The sequence below is a fragment of the Sciurus vulgaris genome, assembly GCF_902686455.1.
Source record: "Sciurus vulgaris genome assembly, chromosome: 8".
In the NCBI taxonomy this organism is placed as follows: Eukaryota; Metazoa; Chordata; class Mammalia; order Rodentia; family Sciuridae; genus Sciurus; species Sciurus vulgaris.
Genome location: NC_136468.1, coordinates 140,791,823 through 140,816,294, shown reverse-complemented (window position 1 = coordinate 140,816,294; position 24,472 = coordinate 140,791,823). Strand labels below are relative to the sequence as shown.

The 24,472-nt window shown below is 41.7% G+C and overlaps 1 protein-coding gene across 3 annotated transcripts in view; it reads left to right on the top strand.

Annotated features, from left to right (window-relative positions):
- The window catches only part of FBXW8 (F-box and WD repeat domain containing 8), a 102,383-nt gene that overhangs the window by 5,528 nt on the left and 72,383 nt on the right, over positions 1-24,472 (top strand). For 2 of the 3 annotated variants that reach the window (XR_013765713.1, XM_079151013.1), the window contains exons 2-3: positions 7,381-7,485; positions 22,424-22,588. Coding sequence is in view for 2 of the 3 variants with exons in the window: in XM_079151013.1 (XP_079007139.1) it covers positions 7,381-7,485; positions 22,424-22,588 (270 nt within the window). In the remaining variant the exon portion in view is untranslated. The remainder of the gene's footprint in view (positions 1-7,380; positions 7,486-22,423; positions 22,589-24,472) is intronic. The other variant, XM_079151014.1, reaches the window with a different exon arrangement.

The following is a 24,472-nucleotide window of genomic DNA, read 5'->3' as shown; positions in this document are numbered from 1 at the left end:
AAACAGAATTGGTACGGTTCTTGTGTTTGGAGAGCCCCCTCTTCTAACCAAGAGAACGGCATTAATGGAGCCAGCACAGCCTGGGCGTGTTCCTGGGCTCTAGTATATTGATGGACCAGCATTCAGATGCAGGCCCTGCTACTGACTGGTTTTCTCCTGGTGTGGAGGTGGGCACGGGCATCCCTGGAATGACTCCCCTTCCTCTTTACTGCCCTTTGCCTTCCTTTTAAGGCTCAGCTTGAATTCCTGTCTCCTGTGTTAATTTTCCCTGATCCCTCCAGTTCAAATTTCTCCACTCCTCTAACTAAAAAAGTCTTATTGTCAGTGTCATGCATCTCCCATCAATTCGCAGGTCTCTACTTGGTGCATTTGAAGTAGTCTACACATACATACATATAACTTGTAACTCAGGTCGTGTTTTCACTGGAAGGTTCCGATGACTGGAAGCATCATGGGTTCATTCACTCCACAATATTCATTAAGTGGCTTCTTAGTACCAGGCGCTATTCTCAGGGAGCAAGACAGAAGATTCATAGCGTACATTCCAGGAAAGAGGGAGCTAGACAGTGGACAGGTAGTGGTCAAGGAGTACGTGCTCTGGGAAGAAAGTGGACGGGAGCTACAGTGAGGCTGGTGGGGTTGGGGCTGTGATTCTAATGGTGCCGTCCAGCATGGCCTTTCTTGGGAAGGTCACTTTTCATGGAAGACTAAAGGAGGTGAGGGAGCAGGCATGCAGAGCTGTGGGGAGGCGAGTCCACAGGCAGAGAACAGCAGGTGCAAAGGTTTCACAGTGGCCAGAGCCAGCAGCCTCCTGGTCGTGTAGCCCAGAAGTGACTGAAAGACCTGCGCGCAGAGGCACCTGTGCTCAGTTTAATGCTCTGTGTTGTCTTGAAGTTCTTAGTTGTTTTTGACTAAAGCAACCTATGTTTTTGTTTTACACTGGTCCCCCCAAATCATACATCTGATCCCGATGGTGGGCGTGACTTCACCAAACAAATTCATACCCACGAACAGTATGACTCTGGGACCAGAAGCTTCTGATCTCCTCCTCCCCTCTGACTCTCTCCTTGCTGTGTCCCAAAGCTGGGATCCAGTGTAGACTGTGGGGCGGAGGGGAGCTTGGAAAGCAGAGGTCTGGGTGTTTAGTTTCACACTGATTTCCTTTACTGCCACAACCAGTGTCCTGGGACTCCCCCCAGCACTCATTCCCCAAATCCTTTAGATTGGCATTTTCCACCTCCCTCCCTTGCCAGAGTGCCCGGGGAAGTCATACCAGTAGGTGGTGAATGAGAATGTGTCTCAGAGTGGGAAAGCCTACTCCCGTTTTAAAAAATAAATTGCAGACATTTTTTGTTCATCTACCATGTCTGGTTAGATTTGGCGATATAGTTGGTTGTTTGCACATGTAATCAGCAGACATTTATCGCATACCTTTTGCTCTTACAGCTAGGCATGGGCATTAGGTTCAATGTTAAGAGATAAATTGGCTTTTCGTGGACTGCTTGGGAGCTTAACCTCTCTTTATAGCATTGTTTCTTTGGAGAAATGATTTCTAAGTTCTAAATAGCTGACTTACTAATGAACTGTGGAATACCTTAGGGAACTATCTATATTGCCTCTTGTAGTCTTGTGTATTTATTCTGCTTTACATGACGATGATTTATCACTATAAAAGATTTTAGCTCTTTGAGTGCGGTTGCCCTTATACATTTGCTAACAGCACCTCCCCTCCCCCCGCGCTGGGCATGTCCCTGAATTCAGATCATATTTTGAACATGAATTATCCTACTTTCAAAATGTACAGCATGCTACTATAGAAATATTTAGGAACTTTAGAAGAATGAAAGAAGAAAAAAAAATCTGTAATGTCATTACTCAGGCTATTGCAGTTCACATTTTGGTGTACTTCAGAAATTCTTTGTGTATGTAAGAATATGCATTTTTAAGACAAAATGCCTGCCTATTTATTTTGAAAGTGTTTCAGACACCTTCCATCAGCTAATTTTTTTCTGCTTAAAGAAGACACAGGTGAAACTGGAACGCCTCCATTCCTTCTGATTGAGATTGCGAGGTCTATCGTGCTCAGCTTTTGTGTTACGTGGAGAGTCGAGATAAACTCCTCTTGAAAACAGTCTCCTTTCCATCACAGATTTAGTAGAAATGTTATTGCAAATCTCTTATTCCAACCTGAAGTGCTTTCTTTTCTCAGATTCTCAGAACACCACCTAGAGAGTGCTTCCTATTGTTTGCCCTGGAGATATACATTGAGAACAAAAACCTTAAGTCAGTTTCTTCACTTTGTACTGATTTGGCTCTTAGTAATTATCCCTTCTTTCTTTAAACAGGAGCAGACAGATTAAATTTCTAACAGTAAGTCCCAAAACCAATCCATTTACAGAATCAGTCTTACATTAGCACATAGGGTGCAGATCAGCCTCCCTGGGGACGGATCTCTTTGCAATTTCTCTCAGCATTTTTGGAGTAAGCTCAGTAGACTTTGGGAAGATCTGGTACTGGCTGACCTTAAATTAACAAAGTAACATTACCCTTGTGTGTGCCTGTGTTCCCCTTGTTTGGGAAAGGGGGTAGACTGACTGTAATTTGCTATGATTTGGGGCTGTGGTTTTAATGTGCATGAGGAACCCCTGAGAAAGCAACGCTTGAGCACCATTCCTGAAATTTTGGGGCGGTAGTTCTGGGTGGGTTCTTTGCATTCAAAACAGAAAACACCTCTATGGGTTATTTTGATGTGTAATATAGGACAAGAGTCACCAAGAATGGTAAGAGAATAAACCATTGGTTAAAGCATTAAAAAAAGGTTGTATTTTATCAAAAAGACATTTTTCCTTAAATTTGAAGGAATGTTAATTTGAATTTATTGGTATTCTAGAGCCGTTCTATAGTCTGTAGAGCATAAATTTGGCCAGTCTCACATTGACGGGAGCTCTTAAACTAGTGCACAATTATTAGTGTATTACATTATCAGTGTAGTCACATTGATTTTTTTATAGGGTGACTAGTTCTCCTATATTAATAATTTCAATGTCTTTTTTTTTCTTCGGTGCTGGAAATTGAACCCAGGGCCTTGAATGCGGTAGATAAGCACTCTACCACTGAGCTGTATCCCCAGCCCTCCAATATCTTTAATTTCTTACTTCTTAGAATATTTTCTGAAATGCAGAGTTGTCCATTTTCATGTTTTTAAGTCAGAATAGATACCAAGCTGACAATGTGGCTCAAAACTCTTCGGGTGGTGTGTGCTTCATAGTAGTCTAGGTGGTAGTGTGATAGTTATCTTTTAGATAACAAGGAATTTCTCTGCACACTAGGAGCAAGTAGTATTTTTTATTTACATCTACGAACTGTGGGAAGCACTAGTCTGAGTGCTTCAGATCCCCTGCTACAGCTAGGAGAATTTCCGTGGTTACAGGGCTACAGCTTTGGTCCAGGACGTGGCTTCCTGTCCTTGTTAAGTCATGCACACTATAAGAGTTGTTTTCAACCACATGCTCATAACTCAATCTTGTTTCCCAAGTGGTATGTTACTAATAATAACAGAGGTTTATGAATCATTTACTTAACCTTTAGTCTACTCTAGTAGGCTGGTATAATGACATTATTCTCACCTGCCTTCCAGTATACCTCCTTGAGTGGGAAGTAGGTTACGTAGATTAATGTCTCTGGAATTGTACACAGGAACCTTGGGGATGTATTGGACATAAGACCACCTTGGGTCATTTCTTTTGCTTTGGAAAAAAAAAAAAAAAAGACTGAGCTGTTTCCTGTAGGTGGTTTGGTGGCTTGGTCTTTAAGAGGGGTCCAGCTTCGAGGCAATGGGGCCAGGCCTTTGTGTACAGGCACTGACTAGTCAGCAGATGCAGACTGCCCTCCAGAGGAGATGTTTCTTTGGCCGAGGGCAGTGTCTGGGAAGGACTCAGCCATGAACCACTGGCAGGCAGCACTTTCACCAGGGAGAACGAGGGTCTCACATCTGAAGGGGGAATCGCAGCATCCCCCACAAGAGCCATTGAATGAATGTCTTGTGCAGTGTGAAGCTTCAACATTTGATCTTCTGACCTTGTGGGTTTACATATTTCTTTTTCTGTATTGGGGAATCAAACCCAGGACCCAACACGTGCTAGATCTACCACTGAGCTTTATCCCCAGCCTTTTTTTTTTCTTTTTTCTTTTTCCTTCCTTCCTTCCTTCCTTCCTTCCTTCCTTCCTTCCTTCCTTCCTTCCTTCCTTCCTTCCTTCCTTCCTTCCTTCCTTCCTTCCTTCCTTCCCTCCTTCCTTCCTTCCTTCCTTCCTTCCTTCCTCCTTTCCTCCTTCCCTCCTTCCTTCCTTCCTTCCTTCCTTCCTTCCTTCCTTCCTTCCTTCCTTCCTTCCTTCCTTTCTTTCTTTTTTCTTTTTCTTTCTTTCTTTTTTTTTTTTTTTTTTTAAAACATGGTCTAAGTTGCCCAGGTTGGCTTTGAACTTGTGATCCTCCTGTTTCAGCCTTCTGAGTAACTGGGATTGCAGGTGTGTGCCACCCCACCCAGCTACATATTTCTTAAGATGTGGATCTTCCTATATTGGTTTCTTTTTTCCTCCTACTGTTCTACAGTCAGTAAAGCAACAGGGAAAGTTATTTGCATGAAAGTCTGGGATTTGATCTGTTTTGGATTGATGATCAATAGTTTTAGAGTTTAGACGTAATTCTAACAGCACAGGGATTTTTAAAAAGTTTGGAATGTTGGTATTTACAGAATTACAATGTAGTGCTTTGGAAACAGTGGTTGCTCTCCAGGACTTAGAAATGATCCATCACAGACCAGTGTGCTGCATTAACAGACCAGTGCAGCATCTGACTGATCGTCTGTGTGGTGGCCTTAACACTACTTCCTGGTCACCTGCAGCCTGGGGAGTGCATCCTTTTCCTCCAGTGTGCACCAGAGCAAAGCTTTCCTGAGTCTTAAGGGGCAATTGCCCTTTTAAAGTTGATGGTTTTAGAAAGTCCTCTCGGAGAATCCCTATTGTATGCATACTTTGTGTTCAGACTCCTGAGTAACCTGACCTCTGCTTTGCCAGCCTTTTGCTACTCCTCTAATTGATTGTCTTCTGCTTATAGTATGACAGTAACATAACAGGTAAACAAGCTGGTTTGGGAGTGTCATGGGAGGGGGACACCTGTTTGTTGAAGAAACAAAGGTCCTCAAGGAAAGAGAATAGCAGTATTCATAGTCATTTATTGGGTGCCAAGCTCTTTCCATGTATTATCTCATTTTGATTGTGGTACATGTTCATAGTGTGGTTATACTGTGTCTGTTTTACAGGTGAGGAAGTTCAGATGCAGTTTGACTGCTGGCTTGACTAGTAAAGTAACAACCAGCTTTATCACCAGTTGAAATCTGCTCTGAACCTCCAAGGCCATGCTGCATCCCAGAGATGATCTTGGTTGGGATTACAAAGGACCACAGCAGGGTTGGGCTTATGCTAGGATAGAGGGGCTGTCTTTCAGGATGAGGATAGCAAATAGGCCAGCTGTAGGGGCATAAGGCAGAAGCTCCAGCCACAAAAAGTGTGACTTTTCTGCACCAGAATAAAAACAAAGATGATGATGTCTCATGCCTCGTCAGAATATCAGGTCCAGAAACGAGGCTGTGGAGTGTTCCGAATAGGACCTGCTGAAGAAGCAAGGCCTGGCAAGTTACTAAAGGAGACTTCAGTTTGAACAATGGGGGCTTTTCCTTCACCTTTTCTGCATGTATGAGGATAAGGAACATTTTTCTCTTGTTTCTTTACCAAGTGGGAAAACTAGGCCTTTCTACTTCATCACAGTCAGAATAATCCAAGGGGAGAACAGGAGGAAGTCCAGGGGTGTGTGTTTTGTGTGTGCTTTCCCGACCGGCTGTGGCTCCCCACCATGGGTGGTGGGGGACTCCAGTTGTATCTGGGATGCATGAAGCCAGTTAGTTGCGGGAGGGGACCTCGCCTGATGTGAGACCAATGACTTTCCATTATTTTCCTAGGCAAAGACCCTGTGCCTTCCAATTACCCTTGCAGATTTTTTCCTGTTTTTGTCTGTGGCCAGCATTTCTCTCCTGATTTAACATTCTGTTCCTTCTTTGTCCACAGAGGACCGTCAGCTCTCACTCTTTTTCCTCTAGAGAGCTTTTTTGGCCCTCATGCTTTGCCTTGCTCTGTTTTTGCAGTTGAACACCACATTTCCTTATGCTCCAGAGTTTCCTTAGCCCTGAGACTCTTAGATGAGTAGAAATACAATTCCAAAACAATCTTTATTCTGAATCGTGGTAGGGTCTAAATTAGCTCTCACATTCCATTAACAATGCTGAGACTCTTTTCTATTTTGAGACTGCAGTCTCACAATACATAAAAATGTTATATTTGAGTGGTGAATTAACAATTTGCCGGCAACCAATAAGTCACTGATGTCAGCCAAAGCTTATTAAAAATGAATTTTATTAAGCGAGTTCTGCTGGGACAAAGAACACAGCTTTTCCTAGCTTTGCAAGGCACATACCATGCCACAGTGAGCTTTGGCAGGTGGATTTGGGAACAGGCAGAGGGGCACACATGCACACTTGGCTTTTTCCTGTTTCTCGCGCGTATTGCTTTGTGCCACCAGGGTCGTCATGACAGCCTTATCTCCAGCTGAAGCTGTTACCTCATCTCTAATTGCTTACCCAAAGGCTGGTGAGCTCTCATTTCTCTGCATTAGTGAATGACACTGAAGAAGAACTGCTTTGTTTGCACTGGCTCCCTCAGGTTAGCCAGCATAAGCCCAGGAGCATTTGGAAACCTCTCGATGTCCTCTCTGTGCAGAGCAGGGTTGTTCTTGTTTACTTTTTGCTCATGGTCACTGCCCTATTCTTTTCCTGTTTCGAAAACGCCTTAGTGACCCAGGTCAGCATTTCTCCAGCTGTGGGCGCGCACCCCCTCTGAGGTTTGGGGGGGGGTAGCAGTTGCCTTGGGAGGAGGGGTGGCTTCCCTGACTTCCAGGCTCACCTTCCTGGGCACCTGCTACTCACTTTTCCTTAGAAGGCAGGAGGCTTTCCACAAACCTTTGCAACTGTTCCTGTAGTGTATCCCAGGACATAGCACCTCTGTTTCTCCTTTTTAGAGCATTATGGGAAATTGCGTGGATTTTGCAAATGTATGTGAGGAGGGTAGGTTTGTGGGAGTCAGAGAATTGAGAATGGCTGGCAAGTTCTGAGTTAGTTCTATGACTTCTTTGTGAAATAGAGCACTTACCTTCTGGGAAACAGCCTTATTTCTCTTGTCACCACCTAAGAGTATCTCTGGTAACTTAAAAAACCTGAAAGTGTGAGTTATTTTCAAATCTCAGAATCATAATCTTGTTTCTTTTTTTCTCATCAGAATGAAATGGACGATGTGCCCTTCTTTGATATCCAACTGCCTTATGAATTGGCAATCAATATATTTCAGTATCTGGACAGGAAAGAACTAGGAAGGTGTGCACAGGTAAGCTGTCATTAAACAGATGTTCACATTTTCTTCAATGTGTGGTTAAAGTGTAGGAAGCCCCTGGCTGACAGAAACTCACCTTATAGAGTCACAAACCTTACAGGATCAGTGAACTGCACAGCAACTTTGCTGAAGGAAGGCAGCCTTGACCTTAAAGGACTCTGTTGCACATCACCACTTGGTGTTTGTCTTTCTGTGACTGTCAGCTCAAGAGCGCTCTTCTCCCTGCAGTCTAAGTTACGACTGACCTGTGGCACTGAGCTCAAGGCTGGCAATTCTGGGCTCAGCCTTTATTGAGCTAGCCTGTGCTGTTAATGTGCTCACAGTTTTTAGTGCAAAGATGTGAGCCCTTGATTAAATCAGGTCATTTGTTAGGGTGGGAGCTGAGGGTCAGTCCTGGGACAGAGCAGTGAAGTCATGTTTTAGGCATATAGTCCAAATTGCCCTTTGTAAGCACCAGCATCCCACTCGGTGAGGTAGAGGTGTGTGAAAACTAAGACCCCTCAGGGAATTGAAGATCAGTGTCACCCATCAATGCTGGCTCTGGGGCATATGCCAGGGAGTGAATTGCTGGGAGATATCATCTCAGCCAAGTTTCATTGTGTGCATGCATCACGGGGCAGTGTCTGTAGTACACATATTTGGATTAAGGAGGTCTGGGGAGGGGCCTGATAGTCTACATTTGTAACCAGGTGTCATCAGTTAGCTTTGGCCACACTTTGAGAGGCAAGTGTTTATGCCACTAAAATTGTTCTGTTGTTGGCATTGTTTTGGCTAAGAGTTATATAATTGATTTTTCTTTATCCTTTTAAATTCATCTTTTCAATTGATAAACATTGTATTTATTTTGTACAATCTGTACATTGTGGAATGGCTCAGTCAAGCTAATTGCCATATGTATCATTATGTATAACATACCTGTTATTTTGTGGTGAGAACATTTCAAATGTGTTCTCTAGGGCTTTTCAAATATACAATACATTGTTATTAACTATAGGCATCATGGTGTATGATAGATCTCTTGTAGATTTCTTAAACTTATTCCTCTTTTCTGACATTTATATCCTTTGACCAGTATCTCCCCAACTTCTGGATCCCTGCTTGCAACCCCTGTCTTGTCTCTAGCAGCAGAATTTACTAGGAATTCATCTTTTTTAGATTCTAAATATATGTGAGATCATGTGGTATTTGTCTTTCTAGGCCTCGCTTATTTCATTGAACATAATGCCCTTTGACATATTCATGTCACAAATAGAAGGATTTTCTTCTTTTAAGGTTGAATACAGTTCCATTGTGCACATGCACCGCATTTTCCTTATCCAGTCGTCTGCTCATTCCGTCCTCACTTGTGAATATGCTGCAGTGAACACAGGAGTGCAGCTGTCTCTTCTACGTACTGATTTTCTTTCCTTTGGATTTATACCCAGCAGCGGAACAACTGGATCATGTAATAGTTGTAGTTTTGCTGTTTGGAAGAAACTGCCAATTTTCTATACTAATTTATATTCTCACCAGTGGTGTTGGAGGCTTCCCTTTTCTTCACATCCTCTCCAGCATTTGCTGCCTTTTTTTTTTTTTTTTTTTTGCGGTGTTGGGGATTGAACCCAGGGCCTTGTGCTTGCGAGGCAAGCACTGTACCAACTGAGCTATCTCCCCAGCCCTGCTTTTGCTTTTTTGATAATAGCTATTCTGACAGTGCAAGGTAATGTCTCCTTGGGTTTTAATTTGCATTTCTCTCATGATTAGTGATGTTTATATTCCTGTTAACCACTTGTCTATCTTTGGGAGATGTCGATTCAAGTATTGTGCTTTTTTTTTTTTTAATCGGATTATTTGTTCTCTGATTATCGAGGTCCGTAGATGTTTTGGATAGTCTATTAGATGTGTGATCTGCAGATATTTTCTCTTATACCATAGGGGTTTGTCTGTTCATTCTGTTGATTGTTTTCTTTGCTGGGCAGAAGCTTTTTAGTTCTAATTCTGTTTATCTTTTTGCTTTTGTTGGCTGTTCTTTTGGGTCATACCCAAAAAAATCATTGCCTGCCTGGGTATCATGTAACTCTTCTCCAGTTTTCTTCTAGTAGTTTTATCATTTCAGGTCTTACATTTAAGACTTTAATCCCTATTGAGTTGATTTTGTATGCGAGTATGAGATCCTAATTTCATTGTTCCATATGTAGATATTCAGTCTTCCCAGTGTGAATCATTAGACTCTTTTCCCCATCGTGTGAAAACCAGTTAAGTGTAAATGCAGGGGTTTATTTCTGGGCTCTCTGTTCTGTTTTGTTGGTCTGTGTATCTGTTTTTAATGCTTGTACCATACTGTTTCAATTACTGTAGCTTTGTGGTGTGTGTGTGTGTGTGTGTGTACAGTACCAGGGCTGCTTAACCACTGAGCCATATCCCCAGCCCTTTTTACTTTTTATTGCGAGACAGGGTCTCACTGAGTTACTTAGAACCTCTCTAAGCTGCTGAGGCTGGCTGCCACTGTGCCTGGCTTTTGTGGTATGTTCTTAGGGCAGGTAGTGTGATGCCTCCATTATTTTTCTTTTGGCTCAAGATTGCTTTGTTTACTCAGGGTCTTTCATGGTTCCACTTTTTGTATATATATTTTTTTTCCTGTGAAAAATGTCTTTGAAATTTTGAGGGGGATTGCATTGAATTTGTAGAGTACCTTGAGTAGAATGGATCTTTTAACAACATTAATTGTTCTGATCTATGAACACAGGATATCTTTCCATTTATTTATCTCCTTCAGTTTCTATAGTTTTCAGTCTTTAATCTTCCTGGTGGAATTTATTCCTAAGTATTTTGCTTTTTTTGTAGCTATTATGAATGGGATTATTCTTTATTTCTTTTTTGGACAGTTCCTTGTTAACACAACACAAAAGCTACTGATTTTTGTAAGTTGATTTTGTATCCTAGAGCTTTACTGAATCCTTTTATTAGTTCTGATGGTGTTTTAGTTAGAGTCTTTAGGTTTTTCTGTACATGAAAGATCATACTGTGGGTAAACGGACAAGGAAACCTCTTCCCTTCCGATTTGGGTGTCTTCTTTTTCTTGCCTTCTTGCTCTGCTTAGGACATCCAGCCCTATTGAGTGCAAGTGTGGGCATCCTTGACTTGTTCCTGGTATCAGAGGGAAATCCCTCAACTTTTTACTGTTGAGTGTGATGCTAGTTGTGGGTTTGTCTGTTATTGTACTGAGGTGTATTCCTTCTATACCTAATTTCTTGAGAATTTTTATCATAAAAAGATGTTGGATTTTGTTATGCTTTTTTTTGTATTATTGAGATGATCATATGAATTTTGTCCTTCATTTTGTTCATGTGTATCACATTTATGGATTTTCATTGGTTTTTCTTAAGCATGTATGATTGCAGATCATTTGCTTTTGTTGGACAGCCATGTTCCCTAGAAGATGTTGGCATGTCCTTTCTCCTTAACTGCCAAAAAATTACTTTGTTTAGTGGTTGCCATTTCCATCCTTAGGTTCTATAATACATTTTCTAGGTGGAAAGATTTGGTAAAATTGAGCAGTAAGAAGACTGTGTGCTAAAATCCAAAGCACCCCAAGAATGTGAGTTCCAGGATATTAAAGCAGTTTGATAGTAGTGAAGGCTGGATTTGGACTCTAGAACTTACTATGTTGTTGGTAGTTAGGTGAAGTAACACATGATACAGGACAATTTAGAGAGTTTATGGTTTTTAATGACACATTTTGCTTAATCAGTTATTTTTCTACTTAAGTATGAGTTTGAGAGGATTTCCAGTTTGTTGCAGTATAACTTCACTGGAGCTGTTGGCAAATATTTTTGGATGTGTAGTGTGTGTCTTTAGGAAACGATGGAAAACGATTATTTAAAGCTGAAGCTCAAAAAAGGTGCTGAAGTGTGAACCGTGCCCAGAGCCATCAGTTGCATTAGGTAAGAGTACCTATATTGTCTTCTTCCCCCTTGATAATTTGATTTGTTATATTCTAACTTTACACGTTGGCCCTGCTCCCAAGAGTTGAAAACAAGAGTGTAGCTAAAAGAGTCCAACTCCTGGATTTGAGCCTGATGCTGTTAGCTCAAGTGCTTGGAACAGGGTCTAATAGCTGCTGCTTTACACAAAGTCAGCATTAGATGATAAAATCTTCATTCTTGATAGTGAGCTGCTGTTTAAGGAATCATTCCTTTTAACATTGCTTTTTGCTTTCCCGCTTTATAGAAAGCCATGTGGCTTTCACATCTGCTGCTGATTTTCTCATCCAAAGAGTTTATCAGTGAAAGATAGGATCTAGTGGAAGAAGAGATCCCCCTTTTGGTACAGTGGAGCTGCATTTCAGGGTAGATTGGTTATGCTGGTGAGCTTATCCTGCAGGTGTGAACAGTGTAATTTGCAACACAGTGGTCCAATTGTCCACCAGAATTCTTCCTTCTTTGGCCAGTTGAATTTGTTTTTTGATGTTAGCCTAGTTTTAGGGCACGTGTATAAGAATAGAAAATATTCTTAAACAGGGCCCCTTTAATGTGCAGTGACTAAGTTAGCTGCGATACGTGTAGCCAGGATTTTTATAGAGCTTTGGGAGACGATAATGATGGACATGCAGTAGTTTGTAGAATTGGCTTTGTCTTCAATCATTAAAATAAACTACAAAGTAATAAATTTAAGTAGCATTTTTATTTGTTTCTTATGGTGTTTTTATTTTTGAAACAGAGGAAAAGTTGTTCAGTTGGATGGAATGTCCTGCTGCTTTATGATTTTTGTTTTGGGGGGGGGGTGCTTACTCTGTCTCGTCTTCCTGTCTTTTTCCTCTGAATCTAGGCACCTTGGGATTTTAATGAAATGGGACCAGTTATGTGGAATTGGCATCATGAACTATGTGTATGCCCTTGGAGAAAACCTGTTTGCTTAGATCTTAATGCCAAATTGGTAACTGACTAACAGTAAGGAATCCTTACTAGGAGGCCTTTTGAGATTTAATTATGCTACAGACTCTGCTGGAGAACTGATTTTTGACTTTGCTTCCTTTCCACATCCCCGCCTCCTCCTGCTCTGAAAGGCTTTATGTTTCCAGAACTGAAGCCCTGCTGCCTGGGTTGGTGACCCTTGTGCACTTCTGATGCTGGCCTCTCTAGCTCCTTGTTATCACTGCCTAACCCTCGAGGGACTAGTGTCTCGGGGACAGTTTCACCCTGCAACACAGTGTGGCTATTAGTAAGCAAAGTCATTCACAGACCCATCATTGAACAGCTTTGTGATTTTGGTACTTATAATTTTCATCCTTTTTCATGTACACAGGATTCTTGGCACATTAAAAGATAGTATTGTAAACTGGATAACAGTGACAGAGTTGTCAGTTTCAGAATTATGAAATTGTTTGGTTTTTATGAAAAAAGTAAGTTTGCTGTTACATTACAACATGGGTAATTTTTTTTTTTTCTTTTACTTTTTGGCAGTATTGGAGTTTGAACTGTGGGCCTTATGTATGCAAGGCAAGTGCCCTGCCACTGAGCTACATCCCAGCCCTTTTTTATTTTTATATTTGAGACAGAGGCTCACTATTTTGCCCAGACTAACCTCAAACTTAGGATTCTCCAACTTCAGCCTTCTGAGTAATAGGATATCAGACATGTAGCACCACCCCTGGTGGAACTGAGTAGGGTTGGCTTCTTAGGTATTTACCAATGTTCATTTTTAAGAACTTTTAAAATTATTATAAATTCATGAGATGTTGCAAAAGAAAAAGTACCTTCTATTTTTTTCCATTGGTAATATGTTGCATGATTATAGAGTGATATCAAACCAGGAATTTGACATTGGGACAGTCCACAAAACTTATTCAGATTGCACCGGGTTTACATGTGCTTATTTTTTATTTTAATACTGTGTGATTTATCACAAGTGTAAATTCATGTGACCACCACTGCAGTCTGTATAATCATATGGATTTCTTGTGCTATCCTTTTATAACTACCCTGACCTTAAAATTCTGTTCCCTCCACTAATCCCTGTCAACCACTGATTGGTTCTCCATCTCTGAAGTTTTGTCTGCTTTTTTTTTCAGTTTTTCAAAAGATATATTTTAGTTGTGTGTATTTCCTGAGGTGTAATACTTAGAAATTTAGCTGTGTAGGCAACGATGTCTTGTTTTTCATGTAAAGGACTGAAAAATGGACATAAAGCAACAAAGGGAAGGAGGAGAAGATAGAGGTGAAAAACTAAAGAATATGATAAAATTGGTGAGGACGAAGTAGCTGATGGCAAAATAAATTATTCTAGAACTAAAGCTCAATATATTAGATTAATATTTCAAGTTTCAAGGAAAATGTGATCTCATGATCTTACCAGATGTCCACATAGGAGCAACTAAGTTCTGCGTTGTTTACAGCTAAAACATTCTAATCTTAGTGTTGACAGTCAGGAATCCATAGCCAAATGAGGCTGCATTGATTCTCGTGGCAGAAATGATTCTGCAGATCTGCACTTGCTGGCAGGGTTCCCTCAGTTCTTAATTTCCACTTTTCTGCCAGACTTGTCTTTCAGGGAGATATGTGGAAGGTCCCCTGTATGTCCAAGACCCAAGCACTTTTAATTCACGTGGTTGCAGTGGCTGCCTTCTTAAAGCAGGGGTTCAGGAAAAGGCAAAAAACTCTAGAAAGTAGATCTAGAACTGGAGGGAACAAGAATGGCAAAGTATTGATAGTCATCCAACTGAATACTAGCTACTTGGGAGTTCTTTACTCTGTTCACTTGACTTTTGTGTGTTTGAATTTTTCCATAATTAGAAAGTCGACGAAGAAAATAATAAAAGCAGAAAGCCAGAGAATGGTTGTGAGTGAGAACGCCAGAACCTGTTGAGGGCAACCATGTTAGGAACTGAGCCGTCTATATGACCTTTGAAAATGAAAGCAATCCTTAAAAGTTGGAATTATTCTTACATCTCATTTGATTACATACCAAGGATTTAGTATGTGCCAGGGGCCATTCTAGACAGCAAGCAGAGCAGTGAACAGCACCAATAAAACCCCTCCTTTTCAGAGAGCTTAGATTAAATGAATAGACACCTCATTAAATAGAGAGTGTATAGGTGGAGATACATGCAGGGTAGGAGAACAAGGCAGCGAGGCGATGTTGCACTTTTAAGGGGCCAGGGAAGCCTTAGTAGAGAAGGTGACCTTTGAACAAAGACCAGACAGGGGGGCAAGGAAACCCTGCAGGTCTCTGACAGAGGCCCTGAGGCAGAAGCAGCTGAGTTTCTCTTGAAGCAGAGCCTGTGGTACGTGATGGATGGCAGGAAGGTCAGAGTGGCTGGGTTGTGGTGTGCTGTGTAATGGATTTCCAGATATGTTCATGTCCTCCTCCCTGGACTCTGTGAATGTGCTTCCATGGTAAAGGGCCTTGGCAAATGGGATTAAGTGAAGGCTCTTTAGATGAGGTGGGAAATTATCTTGAGTTACCCAGGTGGGCTTAATGTACTTACAAGGCATGAAGTCAGAGAAGAGAGAACATGCTGTTGGCTTTGAAGATGAAGGAAGGGGTCTCAAGCTAAGGAATATAAATGGCTTCTAGAAGTTGGGAAAGATAAGAAACGTATTTCCCCTCCAGGAAGAATGCAGCCACCACCTTGATTTTAGGCTTCTGGCCTCCAGCACGGTGAGAGAAAATCTCTGTTGTTTTAATCTGCTAAGTTTGGTAGTTTGTTAGAGTAACCATGGGAAACTAATACAGAGTTGTACCGAGTGGAAGCGAATAAGAGAAGGGATGATCAGAATGTGAAAGGCATTTAACCCACTAAAAGAATTTGAAGCTTCATTCTGAATGGCTTGGGAAGGCTTTGAGTATTTTAAGAAGATGAATGAGAAGGGCTGACTTTGATTTATTTTATTTGTTTCGCAATACCGGGATGGAACCCAGGGCCCTGTGCATACTAGGTAGGCACTTTGCCCCTTACCTACACCCCAGCCCCTGACTTTCTTTTTAAATGGGATCATTTTGGCTCTCATGTGGAGAATAGGCTGTAGGGGGACAAACCTAGCAGTAGGGAGACCACTTTGCAGGCTTCTGAAATCATCCAGAGGGGAGAACACTATGGCTGGGCCAGGCTTGCACCAGCAGAGATGGGCAGAGTCAGAATTGCTGATGGGTTCAAAATGTGGGAAGAGAAAGAAAAAAGTCAGTGCAGACTCTGGTGTGTGGACTACGCAGCTGAAAGGATGAGGTTGCTTCTTGCTGAGGAGGAGGAAACCGCCATGAGCAGGTTTGAGGGGAAGGCCATCAGTCAGGTGTGAGGCTGGGGGTGAGTTCTTGATTGAGCTTTTGTTGGAGATGTTAATTTGCGAGCCCTTTGCACATCAACAGTATTTAAGGAAGGAAACTAAGGAAAATATCGAGGAAGTGAGTGTCGGAAGAGGAGGGTGTTCAGGGATGGAGCCTTGGCACACAGCGATGATGGGAGGCCAGGAGATGAGGTGGGGCTGTAAGCTGACCAACAAGAAGCTACCTGTGACATGGAATGAACACCCAGACCACCCCTGGAGCCATGGGGTAAAAGTTTTCAGGGGGCGGAAAGTGATCAAAGGTGTTAAGTGCTGCTGTTGTCTTATTAGAGGGACTAAAAAGTCACCATTAGATTTGCAGCTTGGAGATTGTTGGTGACCTTGGCTAGAATCAGTGGTGAGTTGTGGGGGGTGAAGCTAATGGATTCAAGAGTGAATGTGAAGAGAGGAAATTGAGGTAAGGAACATACATAAAGCTGTGGATGTGGCGTATTCTCCCCAAGCAGACATGATAGGAGAAGGTGTGGATGGAGCCATGACGTGTCCCCTTTGTAGTCCTTGTTGGTAACCTTAATCCAGGCAGAGCCAACACAGCTAATTTTCTAGCCAAGAGTGCTCTCTCCTCTCTCTCTCTCAAATGTGGCAATTCACAGTGGTGCTATAAAGCAAAATGCTGGAGACACTTTTATTAGCAAATTCTTGCAGCTGAGGCTCACTCAGTGGGGCTTTTACTGAGGAGGGCCTTTCCAATTCTAGTGTATTAAAGAAAGACCATTGGATCTTTGGAAAACTCAGGCTTGTAAACTTGCTAGATTTAATGTAAGTCAAGAAATCAAAACAATTAGAAAGACTTTCTTTTGGTTGGACTCTTTAAATTTTGCTTGTGAAAGTTTAACTAGGTACTTGCTGATTTTTTTTTTCTTCAGAATTAAAGTAAATTCTTAAAGGCTGTCATTTTTCTTTAAAAGAAATAGAAAAGCACCTTCCATTTATAGTTGCTAAATAAATTGTTGGCACATATATGTTTTTAATACCTAATTGTGGGTACACTCCTGATCCCTTTTTGGAAGTGAGTCTCACCTCTACCTTTTATAAATCTCTCAAACAGGTTTTTTTGTGTTGTATTTTCCAGAGATTAAACTTTATCCTGAATATTATTTTCTGCAGAATAGAACTGAGTTCTGGTGTTAGTGGTATGGATAATGCACCAAAATGTCAACTTTTTATTCTCAGTTTTTTAGTCCTTAAACCTGTTTTACGGATTTCAGATTGTTATTTAAAACAACTTGGCATCTTCTTTGGAGCTGATAGAAGATCTGAGATGTTTGAGGCTTCCTGAAAGTCCCACTGAGAACTTTCTCCATATTAAAGTGACTGAAATATGTTTGGTTTAGTTCTTATGACAATTCATCCAGAATGTTTAATGTACTTGGGATCTTCTAATTTGTAATCACTGAGCACAGGATTTGCATGCTCTTAAATGATGATTTAGAAGCTCTGAGAGAAGAAAAGAAAAAAATAATAAAGCCATGTAGCTAATTTTTGGATTCCAGAATTTAAAAAGTCCCTCTTTGGGTTCAGTCTTTTGATCCAGCCTGACTGTATCAGCAGAAACCAGACTTTCCCCTATGTAGTTTCCCCAACTGTAGGAAGCAGCCCTCAGTCTGGATACATCTCTGGGTTGGGTCTTGGATGCGGAAGGTCTCCATATGGCAGGCTGAGGTTAAGAGCTGATGAGAATTGCTAGCCTTGGTGCCCCATAGGCAGTTAGTGCCCAACTCATATCTTTACTAATAAGCCTGCAGAGTACTGGGCTTTTGAAATACTCCTTGGAGGAAGAAGTCAGGAACCAAAAAGTTTGGGAAATGCAGCTTCTTACATTCTCATCTTAAAGATAAGCAACACATGTCAGTCTATAAAAACTCTGAGAAGTCCTGCAGCAAAGAATCCTGCTTGGTTTTCTTTAAACTAGTGTTCCCTAAACTCATTTTATCATGGAATCCTTTTTTTGTTGTTTTGTTTTTTAAAGAAACTTATTAACACACTGGGGAGCTGTTGTTCTGCTGAACACACTTTGGGTAGTTCTGGTCTGTTTAATAAGGTAATAACTACATTTATATGGCTTCTTTGCTATTCTGAGTCTTGTTCAGTAGTTATATTTTTATAAAAATTTAGTTTTATGATTTTTACAAAGAAGGATCAGAGTTAGCTGCTTTGTATTTGGCTAGCACTTTCTGCCTTGGAGAACCTGTGAGGATTTCTAAAAGTTACTCCTCATCTTATGGTTCATTTAATCCTGAGTTCCAGAGATCTGTTAGGGGATATACTCTGCTCTGGAACTATTTGAATTGTGGTCTGGCTCTATCACAGCTGATGTTGGTCCATCCCTTTCTGTGCTTCTTGATTGCCTAGTGCTCAGACTCACTCTGGCACAGACAGATGGACAGACACTACCCGGGTGTCATGGGTAGGCTCAGCTGTGGATCACATATGCCAAAAATAAAACCACAGTGTTCTGTCTAGTCAAAACTGGGGCTCCAGTGTTATTGAGTCATTATTCCATTCTTTATTGTCTGACCACTTGTGATCAGATGAGGATTTGTTTCCTGAGCCCTTATGGCTAAGATGGAAGAGTGTGGGATGACAGTGTGGTTAAGTGGATTTGTAACTGATGCTGTGGCCTTGCCCAGGGTGAGTTGCTTAATGGATCCGTGTCAGTTATGGGATGGGCTCCAGTGGTTTGCCACAGGACCCTGTCCAGCTTCAGCCCCATCTTGGTTAATTTTTTTAAATAATTAAGACATGAAGGCCCACAAATCATATTTTGCAGAGGACTTATGTATGGGAGAAGTAGCTAGTGCAATGAATGACAGGATTCGGAGGTGATCTGAGGGGGCTAAAATGTTGAGGGACATTGGACAGGCAATGAGGTGGCACTTAATATGGATAAGAAGTTTATAAAATTAAGAATTTAGGTGTACTCAGGTGCAGTGGTGTGTGCCTGTAATCCCAGTGGCTTGGGAGGCTGAGGCAGGAGGATTGCAATTTCAAAGCCAGCCTCAGCCACTTAGTGAGGTCCAAAACAACTTACTGAGACCCTGTCTCAAAAAAAAAAAAAAAAAAAAACTAAAAAGGGCTGGGGATGTGGCTCAGTGGGAGGGTGCTTGCCAGGCATGTGTGATGCTTGAGTTAGATCCATAGCACTGCAAAAACAAACAAAACAAAAACAAAATACCTAAATGTCTGATGAAATCCTTCTGTTTGTGGCACTTGACAACCATATATGGGGGATTTTTTGGGCCTGAGTACCTTATTTGAAGAGGGACTCTGTAGATGCACAACTATTAGGGCTTATAGTGATATATATGGAAACTAGTCATAGGCAAATAGTTGAAGGACATGGGTCATATTTAGATCAGTGAAGAAGTGGCTAAAGGATTATGTGATCACTGTCTTCAGCTACTTGAGTGTCTGTTGGAAGATTAAATTGCTTTCTTCATCAAAAGAGCAAAATCAGGGCCACGGGCAAAATCAGCACAGTGGAGGAATCACATTCTGATAGTTAGACCGCCTGGTGAGAGAGCAGAATGATTTGGGAGGTCAGCTCTCCACAGAAGCATTCCGGGATTGCCTCTACTCCATAGAAGCTGTGAGAAACTTCTCACAGTGAGGAGATGTGCCCAGTTGACCTCCAAAGCCCTCCTGATTCTTCATTTCTAAACCATCGAAGGCGGGTGAGGCTTGAGCATTACATCTTCAGCACTACAGTGTTACACGTCAAAAATAACAAGCTTTGCCACTTATTTATGCCCCTTTTGAAGCTATGGGTTTCATGTAAAGCGCACAGCCTGTGCCTATAAGAAAGTGACTTGCATGATGTGACTGTTTGTCACATGTGGACCTTTCATGCACACATGTACAGCAGATACGTAATTAAGAAAACCAGAACTTTAATGTGCCATCAGAGTGTTAAGTTCAGTGTTGCTTTTGGTTGAATAAAGCATAATAATGGTTATTTTTGATACAGCTTGCTTGAGATGGAAAGTCAAAAAACTTTGAGATAGGCTGCATTCTATTATGCTATTTAATCCCCTGTTTCTTTCTCTGGCTTGTTTTTGAGTGGACGTCTTAACTTAAAACAATCTAGTTTGGATTAATATCTACTTAATTCTAACAGACACAAAAAACTACTGCAGCCTCATGTGTTTGCATGTGTTGGGATACTTGGTGTCCCACAGGTCTCTGAGGCTTTGTGCATTTTCTTCAGTTTTTTTTTTTTTTTTTTAATTCTTCTTTCTTGGATTAGATAATCTCAGTTGACCTATCTTTAAATTTGCTCATTTTTCAACCAGTTCATATTTGTTATTGAGTCCCTCTAGTGAATTTTTTTGGTTTCAGTTGCTATATTTTTCAACTCCAGAACTTCTGTTTTTTTAAAAATAATTTGTCTCTTTGTCAATATTCTCTATAGGGTAAGGTCTTTTTCTTATACTGTTATTTATTTCTTCAGATGTGCTTCTCTTTAGTATTTTGGACATGTTTATAATAGCTGATCTAAAGTTTCTGTTTACTAAATTTATTGTCTAGACCTCCTCAGGGGCAGTTTCTATTGAACTTTTTTTCCTGTGCATATATGTCCTACTTTCCTGTTTTTTTGAATGTCTCACACTTTTTTGTTAAAAACTGGACATTTAAAATAATGTTGCAACTCTGATAATCAGATTTTTCTACCTCTGAAGAACTTGTTGTTACTATCATTTATCATTTTTAATTGCTGCTGTTTGTTAAGTGACTTGCCTGGATTAACTCCCTAGTCTCTGTTCTTTATCCTCCATGACCACTGAAGTGTGCTTGGCTAGCTAGTGACTGGACAGACTTCCTTAAATGTGCTCATGTGCTCTTTGTATGTCGGGGCCCCATCTCACCCTCCCAGCCATTTCCAACTCTGCCTTAGCCTTCACTTCTTGCCTCTGCAGCAATGTCAGCCAGAATTGAGAGGTCAGGGCCTCATCAGGTTTTTTTCTGGGCACGTGCACAGTACTGCACATACACATGGCATTCTGGACTCCCAGGAATGAATATATCAGAAACTTCCAAAGACCTTGTGAACGTCTCATTCCTCAGTTTTTTCCTGTCTGTCTAAAATTTAAGTGTTTTGGTCAGCTTCTTGTTAGCTCCAACTGGCAGTGCCTCCTCTGGCATCTGTAGTGTTAAACTTACTTAACACTTATTGCTTTAAACAAACGCCCTGGAGGTGGGATAGTGAGAGCACTCAGTCAGGTCCGATGAAGACAAGCTTCGAGAATAGTTTTCCAGCCAACTGCCAGACAGGCCAAATGGTTACAGCCTTTTGGGGATTGGAGTTTTGTGGAGATCTAAACCTGCTTGGCTCCTCGGTGGCTGCGAGGCTGCTGATTTTTTACCGTATCCTGACTGTGAGGCTGCTGATTTTCAAGGCTTCCCTGGAGCTGGAGAGTGGTTATGTGCAAGTTAAGTCACAGATCTTACTGATATTTAGCCATTTTTCATGAAGACATGCTCCTTAGAATGTTTTAAGCCTTTCATTAACTCTATGACTATTTCAGGCAGTATTCTTTCTGTGTTATGGAGGAGCAGATTTTCAGAGATGCACACGTTATGGTCTCCCTGTTTGTGCTTCATCCATTGAGGCACCCCTTAAGACCCTGCCATGTGCACGCCGTGCACACTTTCTCACTCTGATGCTTCTCTCTTCTTACCTGTCTCTGGTTCATGAATTAGCCCCAAGGGAGTGCTAAAGAGCACAGATTCCTACAAATCACTGGTTTCCACTCAGTTTATTAGGAGTGAGTTTCAGCCACAGGATGGACAACTGAGCCCTTGATCCTGCATTACTAGCTTGCACCACAGACTAGATCCTGTTGATCTGCTGGGTCACTCTCTCATCTTTCCAGCAGAGTCCATCTTTTGCAATCTGGCCAACCTTGTACATTATCCTATGATGAAGTAAATCCATTATTCCCCTAAATTAGAGTTGGAAAACAAAACATAGCTAAAACAGCCATTTCCGCTGGATACTGTTGGGATTTGAGATTCAGGCCAAACATAACATTAATTGCTCTCTCCCAGATCTTGCAGCCCTGATGAACAGCTTTGAGTTTTGTGTTGAATATATTTTTAAAATCTATATTTTTAAATCTAAGTTTTCACTTATAAATTTGAATTTTTATATGACCAGAGATTTGACTTTTGGGTATTAATTTTATTATAGCTTTTCATTTCAGAGGCCAGTCTTCCACTATATATGATAGAAATACAAGTGCTATTGGTAAAAGGTAGAAATTCTGTTATGAAGAACTATGTATGATTATGTAGCTAATTACCATGGTAAAGTTCCTAATTTTTTTGCATTTTATGTATTTGTGCATTTTTTCTGTCTCATTCGTTAGATAATAATTTAACCGAGCAGACTAAAATGTGAGATTACATGGTGGTACAACAATTTTGAAATCTTGAAAGATAAAACTGGAAACATTTGCTTGTATTTTTTTCCACCTCGGAGTGTTTTGTTAATGAGACATTTTATACTGCCATAAACCCAGGGCAGTAATATAGGTGTTGATTGATTTTTGGAAGGCAAGGGGCCTCTCTAATTGCAGATTTTGACATTTGTGTCACTTCTGCTGCTGTAGGTGAGCAAGACGTGGAAGGTGATTGCTGAAGATGAGGTGCTGTGGTACCGGCTGTGCCAGCAGGAAGGGCACCTTCTCGAGAGCAGCATCTCGGATTATTCCTGCTGGAAGCTCATCTTCCAAGAGTGCCGAGCCAAGGAACACATGTTAAGGACCAACTGGAAGGTAGGCAGCGGCCAGCAGCTTTACCTGTGGAAGAATAGGAGTCCAAACCTTCGGTTGCAGCCTGAGGTTAATTGCCAAAAGCAAAGGCAGAGGGGAGTGCTGAGTAGCCCCTTCCAATGCTATGACTTGCCTGTTTTGTTCCCCCTTGGAAGATCTGCCCCTGTTTTCAATGACAAAATTTGGGAGCAACTCCCCGCTATTCAGGAGAGGAAGGCTGAGGTTGGGCTGCTTGTCACTTCCCCTCTGCTGGTTAGGGTTGTTGGAGTCATACTTGACACAGCTCCCTCTCACTTTTGTCACCTTCCTGGAGGGTCCAAGAAGGCAGAAGCACACAAGAGAGGAGCTGCAAATGCCATTTTAGAAACTGTAAGAGGAAGATCATTGCACATCTCTAAGAGCTGTCTGCTCTTCCCTCATGTAACCCACTGGCTTGCTGCCTTAGCATTTATCACTTAAAAGTCTCTACAGAAATATTAGATCACAGCTAAGAATTTGCACAGAGAAGCGTTTCCATGGATAACTGTCGAGAAGCATGTTACTTAGAGCCGTGTGCGGCCTGACGAGGCGGTGGTGTGCAGCAGCGTTTCTTTCCTGCCCAGGAAACTGGATGTTCACAAGTAGAGAAGAGAGAACCACATTCTTCTCTCCCATAAAAGTCGATCCTAATGGACTTTAAGATGAACACCCTTTTGCTCATTACTGATGGTGACATATTGCCTATGTGTGTGTCTCTCCCTAGTCACCTCATAATCTGATTAGTGACTGATAAGCTTGGTGGGGCAGCCTTGTGCAGTTCTAGCAGCATTAGTCAGAGCAGTGTCTCTCTAATTCAGGGTTGCTCAGCCCCAGCACTGGTGAATTGGGCCAGCCTATTCTTTTTGTCGGGGGCTGTCCTGTGCATTGCAGGATGTTGAGCAGCATCCCTGGCCTCTGCTTACTAGATGCCAATAATAATAATTCTCATCCTCCCCTCAAGTTGTGACAGTTCAGAATGTCTCCAGATGTTACCAGATGTCCCATGGGGGCAGCATTGCCCCTGGTTAGACCTGCCATTTTAAAGACAATTAGTACAGGTATTTTTTCTTAGGGTGTTAAGACACCACCCCTAAGAAAGTCATGCTCTCCCCATGGTGTCTGTTTGCATCCACCAAAGGTAATAAGCTCATTTGGAGGGGTCCATTAGCTCTCTTGCTTGTGATGGACAGACAGAGACGAGAGGCAGGCAGGAAGTTGTTACAAACAAAGCCACTCAGATAAACCAGGGCAAGGAGCAGTGTCTAACCCTGGTAGAAGGGGCTGCTGTTCGGGAGAAGCTTGAGAGGTGACTTAATGTGGGCCTTTCTGTTCAGAAAGGAGGGATCCTTTGAGTTATGAATGTGAGAGCTGGAGGTACTCAGTGTCCCCTAGACTGAATTCAGAGATGTCAGACCCTGAGAGAGAAAGTGGCAGCTAAGTTTTTTGCTTCCTCTTTGATGGCCAAGAAACAAGGCAGGCTGGCAGCACCACCTCATTTGGGCTGGAGGTGGCAGCAGTGAAGGTGCTTAAAGACCCACCTCACAGCATTTGGCACCAGACAACAGTTTTCAAGTTCCACAACTTAACTGGATGTCTGTTTATTGTTTTTCTCTAACAAGCACAAAACCATATGTGCCCAGCGAATGGTCGTCCATTGAGTGAACTGGTCAGTGCTATAGGCCGACTGTGAGGGAGACTTCTGTTTGGAGTGTCTGGCCCCTTTCCTGACACTGGTAATAATAACGACTTGGGTGAAATTTTAAATGCTGATTCTTTCATTAAATGTCATGGTGGGATTCTTAGAGTAGTTTTAGAATGCTTTATCAAAATAGGTCAGATTAGGGCAAATTGCATACCTGTGGCGTGCCC